At 55.6% G+C, this 6,929-nt stretch overlaps 1 protein-coding gene across 1 annotated transcript; it reads right to left on the reverse strand.

Annotated features, from left to right (window-relative positions):
• Positions 1–1,480: 1,480 nt before the first annotated feature.
• Positions 1,481–6,436, reverse strand: Dlx1 (distal-less homeobox 1). The gene is made up of 4 exons (XM_070033072.1): positions 6,343–6,436; positions 5,225–5,903; positions 4,370–4,569; positions 1,481–3,183 (listed from the first exon to the last, which is right to left on the reverse strand). Exons 2-4 carry the CDS (start codon positions 5,535–5,537, stop codon positions 2,929–2,931), a joined length of 768 nt encoding a protein of 255 aa, XP_069889173.1. The 5' UTR covers positions 5,538–5,903; positions 6,343–6,436; the 3' UTR covers positions 1,481–2,928.
• Positions 6,437–6,929: the final 493 nt, after the last annotated feature.

Below are 6,929 nucleotides of genomic sequence, written 5' to 3' on the forward strand. Positions count from 1 at the left end.
TCCAGGGGACAAGAGTCACATGCATGAGAAACCCCCTGCCACTAAAGTCGCTTATCTCAGGGGAAGCCTTGCCCACACTCAGAGCCTAGCCAGAGAAATTGATTCCCTCTGTGCTTTGAGGCCGGTCCTTCACCGGCAGTCCGAACCCTAGTAACCCAGGTCTGATCTCGGTTCCGACTACCGCTTAGAGAGGACAGGTCACAATTTCAGGTCCAGAAGCGGTGTGAGGTCCCAGGCTTTATCCCGCACCACCTCCCCTGCTCCTTCCATTACACCGCCCCCCACCAGCCCTGCCACTTCCTCCTCCCCTTCCCAAAGGGCGTCGGAAGAGCCCGGCGCATCTGATCTCTCACCAGCACCAATTGAAAAATGGGTGCTTGTCACAACACAGATCACTGCCTTCCCGGCTCTGCTCCCCACCGCGCGCGGGAAGGGGGCCCCCCAAAGGCGAAGGGCCAGCCCCCGCCGGCAGCCTACCGGGAAGGCGGGTGCCAGGATAGCGGGAGTGGTGCAAAACTGCTTGTCGAACCCAGAACTTGAGGAGGTTGCCGCCTCTCCTGTGGGGCCTGGGGGCTGGGGCTGGGGTTGAGGCTGAGTTATGGTGCGGGCTACCAGCCCAGAGGAGTCCGCCGGGTCTCTAGTCTTTTGGAACCTGCGTTTTTTCCAGCGCGAACTTAGCCCCAGCGCTCTAGTAGAAGGGCCCCCATTAATGGCCTGGCTTTGGGACTTCATGGCGGGAGATGGGGTGCTGTGCTGGTCTCTCTGGTTAACTCTAGTTCCAGCCAGTCACCTAAATTCCTAATCATTCCCTAAGAGCTGGTTTTTCTTCCCGTGGAAGGGCCCTGGTATCTCCCCGTGACTGCGCCTCACCCCCCTAGAGCTCACTGATTGATGGGAGAGGGGGGGGGGCACCCGCCTGACAGACCAGTCCTTCCGGCCACTGTCTGGAAGTCTGGTTGTGTCTTTCCGAGTCTAGTGCCTCCAGGCAAGCAAAAGTGGAGAGGCCAGATCCGGGTGGAGGCTGGGAGGAAAGCCCAGAGTCTCTGCTTCCAGGCTTTCAAGAGGAGGACTTTCCTTCCAGGCAGGGAAGGAATGCCAGTCTCGGGGCTGATCCTCTCATCTCATCTCGGAGGGTCTTCACCTGTTCTTTGGTTTCCAGGGCCCCTTCTCTGCCTTGCCACACCTGTTTGAATCCTCTCCCTCAATGTTTTCGAGACATTCTCCCCATCCCTGCAACTCTGGTGGCATCAGACTCCTTGAAGGCCAAGGGAGCAAGGCAAGAAGATGCCCATTGGGTCACCCTACAGGTCTTGCGATAGTATGTTTATGGAGCCAGAAGCCTCCAATCTGTCCTAAATAAGAAGTTGTACCCAGACTACCTGTACCCAGAGGTAGGAGACTGACCAACCCCGTCTTCCCCTTCCCAGTAGAGGAGACAGCCATACTTTCTTGAAACCATAATTTTACTGTCTCAAAGAAACTTTATAACTTATTTACAAAGTTCTTTCCCCCCCCCAAGATACAAAGCAATAAGTTAACATTCTCAATATAAAACTAAACTTTGACATAGAGAACACAAAACACCGTATTCAATTGGTCACATTTTCCAATTTCACAAGTAAAATGTCAAGATTCTCATTTCACAAAGCATTGGGTTTTACAGCCACACACAACAGAACGGAAAGAGGCTAAACTTGTGCAACATGTTTACAGAACAATAATAATAATAACAATAATAATATATACAGCGATTTGATCCTGCACTGTAGACTGTACGGTTGAGGGTGGTGACTGGTATTACTCTGTGGTCAAGCTGCTGGGGGTTGGTATAAAGCTGCTTTTGTCTGGCTTTAAAGCTCACTGGCAGTAGACCACTTGCTCACACCTGTCTGTTTTCTTCCACTGCCCATGGGTCCTTTCTTTCTACTCAAATTAGGACTTTCCATGTTGTCCAGGCAAAGCATCCAAACATTCCCCGGAAATGACAAAAACATGTTGACTTTATCTCTTCATTTTGGTATTTATTGTTTTCATTCTTTTATTTATTATTTTGAAAATATGAGACATGTAAAAAATGCAAATCATTCTGCTTCCACCACTCTAGACCAGTGAAGTACAAAAGTTATTGTATAAGTTAAAAATCATTATGTCTTCCTTATTTATTGGTTTTTTTTCCGGGTGGGTTTAAGGTAAACAGTGCATTTGGACAATGCCCTTTCCACACCCTACAGAACTTCAAATTGGCCAATACTCAACCTCAGACCAAGTCTATTTTTTTCAATAAATAAAACCCCTCCCTCCAATTTCCCCCAGTTCCCAAACAAATGACATTGATGGTCAGGCAGGGCCCCGAAAAAGGCCAGAAAGGACAAAACGTCCCAGGATACGGAAATGGGCGGCCCAGCGGACCATGTGTGGCTCAGACCTGGTGACTTTTTGCTGAGACCGAAGAATGAGGACAGCAGACGTAGGAGGACCTTGACTCAGCGCACAAACAGAGCAAAAAGGAGACTCAAGAGACGGACAGAACAAAGCTTTTGCTTTTTTTTTTCTACATTGTTTTTGTTTATGTTTTTTTTTTTCCTGATAGTCCCACAAAGCTGAGAGTCGGCCTGTCCGGTGCAGCGGGTTTGTCTCGTGGCTTAGGCTGTCTAGGATGGCTGTGCCTGTGATTCAAGGTCTCACACGGCTGTCACCGCGTGGGCCAGGACAGGTTGGGGCCTAGAGATGGGCGCTGGAAAGTTGCTGGGTCAGAATTCGAGGGGCTGCAGGGAGGCAGGCAGGCCTCCGGGCTTCACTGTTCCTTTTGTTCCCTCTGAGCCCTTCCTCTCCCAGGCCAGGGCACGCGGACAGGGTAGTGGACCTGGACGCAGGAGGGGCCTGGAGCAAAGGAGACGGGTAGAGATGGGTAGGTGCATGCTGGCAAGCTCACATGAGTTGCGGCTGCTGCATAGCTTCTTGGTGCGCTGAGGGGTACCACGACGTATAGCTGGGGATGTAGGAACCCGCGCTGCTGCCTGAGCCCTTTGCGGATGAAGAGTTAGGGTTCCAGCCTGGCGGCACCGGTGGAGATCCTGCAGACAGCGCCCGGCCGTTGGCCAGGGCGCTACCCTCCAGAGTGGCCCCGCCTTGCTTCATCAGCTTCTTGAACTTGGAGCGCTTGTTCTGGAACCAGATCTTGACCTGCAAGATCGGACAACAACGTCATTATGCTGAACCTACCTGGGAGAAGGGACTGTAGGAGAAAACAGACCTAGGGTCTGGGCTAGCTGGTAGCTCCAGCTAGAGGAGCAGAGACAGGCATTTCCTCTCCACGAGAATCACAGACCAGATAGCTAGACATCTCCCACCCCAGGCTGATGGTGGCCCACAGGAGCGGTTCCCAGAGAGAAAGGTGGGGGTGGAGGAGGATCGTGGAGGTCCGGGGATAAAGGCCGCAGAGGTTACAGGCCTTTGCCAGTTCAGGGAGACCTCGGCTCAGGTCTGCCCATGGTGCAGACACCACCCAATTCCAGTAGCAATCTTAATAAAGATATTTTCGAAAAACCCCTAGATAGGAGAGGAGGAAATATATTGACAAATCCACAGCCTTCTCTTTGCGGTTGTCTTCCTGCTTTCAGCGAGTTGGAGACCCACTGTGGAGGCCCAATATTTCTGCTGAACTTTTCTTTGAAATCAAACCAACCTTTCCCCTAAGGTTTATTTGCTGCCCCCAGTTCCATTCCAAATCCCGGACTGGACGTTGGAAACCCGCGCCAGCCGGTCACAATGCCTATGAGCTCTAGAGAAATCTGAGGAAGAAAGTCCCCTTTTTTTCTTTAGGGTCTGGGGAGAAGGATCTCCCAAGCCGCGGCACGGGAATGAGGAAGAGGAGGAGGAGGAGGAGAGAGAGAGAGGCGCGGGCGCGGGCCCAGGCCCGGTGTGATTAGCCACACACTTTGAGAAGAAGGAGGGATTAAGTCCGGCTTCTATTGTTCCGGTTGTGTGGGCACGTGCGACCTTAGAATCCCCCAAACAAAACCTCCGGGGACATCCCTCCGGCGCCCTAATCAGATTGTCCAGAGATGGAGGGAGAACCAGGCCGCCGACTCTACAGTGGACAGAGAGCCGGGACCGAGCGAGGGCAGAGAGAATGAGAGAGGACGGGGAGATGCTGGAAGCCAGGGTGGACACCCACACCACCTCCCCCGTCCCTTACACACACACACACACACACACACACACACACACACACACACACACGCCGAGCGACACCCCGCCTGTGAGGCCCAACACCTACGAAATGCTTCCAGGGGATTCAGGGAGTTTCAAGAAAAGCACCCCGAGTTGAGGCCGGGCGCGGGGCGCTTGCTGGGCGGCGGCGAGGTACCTGAGTCTGTGTGAGTCCCAGCGAGGCCGCGAGCTCCGCCCTCTCAGGCAGAGCTAGGTACTGAGTTTGCTGGAACCTTCGGTTCAAAGCCTGCAACTGCAAACTGGAATATATTGTCCTGGGTTTGCGGATCTTTTTCCCCTTGCCATTGAAGCGTACTTCGCCGCCTTCCACCACCGTGCTCTTCTCGGAGTCCGCCCCTGGAGGGACGGCAGAAGCGGGGAGCTGTCGTTAATGCGGGGGGGTTGCCTTTAGCGCGGAGAGACGAAAGCGGGATGGCCGACGCAGGACCAGGGAGAGAAGGTTCAAGAAACTCTGAAAGCCTAGGAAGGGTTCCACCGCCCCCAAAGTCCGAGGACACTTGTTCCTAGCGGCTGCAGCCGGGATGGGGCCATTCCCAAGAACGCAGCCATTGCCTCTGCAGAGAAAGTTTGCTATTTTTTGCAGGCGGTAGTTGAGGTTTAATTACCCTTAATTGCATACATTGTTTATAGCGCTACGCAATAAATAATTACCGCGACTAATACGTGCACGTGTGGGTTTCTGTTTTCCAGCAGGGCATTGTGTGCTCGGCACACTGAGCCGCCCAGAGGCCCAGACGGTGCCAGGAGACGCTCTCGGGTTTATCCTTTGCTGGATAGTTGTAAATTGGGTGGATTTATTTTTATTTTTTTCTTTGCTATGACAAGGATCCATAGATTGATATCTGAAACCTCCACCGCTCCCGCGCCCTCCCTCCCCCCCTCCACCCTACCTCTCTCGGCCCCTCTCTCCAGCCTTCGCTCTCGGCCCCTACCCCTTCCTTCCCTCTCCCTCGTCTCCTCTTTTCCTCCTCTCCCTGGCAAGCGCACATACCTGGGTCCTCCAGGCGGCTCTGGGCGAGGCTGGCGCTGCCGGGGTAGGACTGCACCGAACTGATGTAGGGGCTGGACGCGTGGCTGCTGACCGAGTTGACGTAGGGGTAGCCCAGCGGTCGGGAGAAGGAAGAGGCCGAGCTGTAGGCACCGTCGGGCTGCGAATGGCCCGCCGAGTGTAAACAGTGCATGGAGTAGTGCCCGTGGGACATGGGAGAAGGAGACATTTGCTGGTTGGGCGGCCCAAACTCCATAAACACCGCCTTGCCCGACACGGGGCTGTTGAGACTTTCTGGCATGGTGGTCATGGTCATCTCTTCTCGCGGGGTCTGGGTGTGGGTCTTTCTCTCCTCTGCTTCCCTTTTGGGGGTCTCTATGTTTCTCAGGACAGGAAGGAACCCAATTTAAGCGGAACAGGGGTTTTCACTTTCCATTCATAAGAAAATGGAGTTTGTCTCTTTGAAAAGTCTAAGCATGATGCTGCCGAGCTCCCCAAACTCGGTTCAAAGCTTTGACTTAGCCAAGGTCATAAATATTCATGAGCTGGAGGAGCTGATTGGTCGGCTGTCTTGCATAATCACCGGGGATTGGTCCGAGACGCTCCGGCTCCGCTGGACTAGAGCGGGCAACTCGACCGGGCCTGGGGAGAGACGGGTCCACACTTCCCGGCCGGGGCTCCTCTGCGAGAGAGCGCGCGGTGCGAGACGCACAACGGGTTGAGCATCCGCGCTGGGACCTCCGAGGCCCAGATCTTCAGCCTTCCCGCCTCCCTTATACGCTTTCCTTTCCGGAAACCAACCAGCCGCTCCGCGCTGTGGCCCTCCCCACTACTGTACCCACCCTTCGCCCGCCCCCAACACCTAGGACTTGGGACGACTTTGGGTCGCCACCAACCAAGTCCCATGCTGAGCTAGGACCGTGACAGACGCTGGTCACTGCCTTTCGACCTCGGAGTAGCGCGCTGGGGGGCGCCCAAGGCAGGCGACTGACAGCGATCCTGCAGAGCGTTTTGTGCCTAGATCAGCGCCCTCCAAGCCGCGCCTCCTCCCAGGCCCCGTCCGCCGGGCGGCCACCTTCCCGGGGCTGGGACTTAGGGACCCTCCGGACCAACTCACTCACTCGGCCGCCGCCCCGCCGCCGCCGCCGCTCCCAGGGGCCCGCTGGCATTGCTCTTGGCCCAGCTGGCCACTCCAGCTCCGGGCTGAACGGGTCTGATCAGAACAGTGCGCGTTGAGGAGAGTCAGGAACCCGCGCTTCTCCTCCCAGGAGAGGCGGCCGCACCGCCTCCCTCCCCCAACACACACCCCTCTTTCCCTCCCAACCTTCCAGCGCCTCCCCCTCCCCTTTCTACTCCCCGCGAGCGCAGCGCCCCAGGCTCACTCGCCCGGAGCGCGCGGCGCAGCGTAGAGCCCCGGGGCGCACGGGCTCAGCGCAGGTTGAGCCGTAGACTTCAGTGGTTCATTTTCTGGCTCTCCTAGGATCTGGCGAGAGTAGCCAGGGTTTCGGAGTCCCCGGGAGACACCGAAACCCGCAGCACAACCAGGCCTGTGGGAGGCAAGAGTATTTCTGCTTAGAAATACTCTTTGTCGCCCAAGATTTTCCTCACCTCCAGTGGTCAAAGCAGGCGCCTCTGGGCCTGGAGGAAAGGGCTGGAAGAGGCAAGAGCCAGCTGTGGCGCCTTCTGTCTTCTGGGGTGCTAGATATAG

This window comes from Dipodomys merriami, unplaced genomic scaffold (genome assembly GCF_024711535.1).
Source record: "Dipodomys merriami isolate MVZ:Mamm:240054 unplaced genomic scaffold, mDipMer1.0.p SCAF_1, whole genome shotgun sequence".
NCBI classification, from domain to species: Eukaryota; Metazoa; Chordata; class Mammalia; order Rodentia; family Heteromyidae; genus Dipodomys; species Dipodomys merriami.

Excerpts from the sequence above, each read along its gene's own strand:
- Dlx1 (XM_070033072.1), bottom strand. The coding sequence starts at position 5,537 with ATGACCATGACCACCATGCCAGAAAGTCTCAACAGCCCCGTGTCGGGC. Across the intron at positions 4,570-5,224 it reads GAGCCGCCTGGAGGACCCAG|GGGCGGACTCCGAGAAGAGC; the intron begins GTATGTGCGCTT and ends CCGTCCCTCCAG. Across the intron at positions 3,184-4,369 it reads TGGGACTCACACAGACTCAG|GTCAAGATCTGGTTCCAGAA; the intron begins GTACCTCGCCGC and ends CCGATCTTGCAG.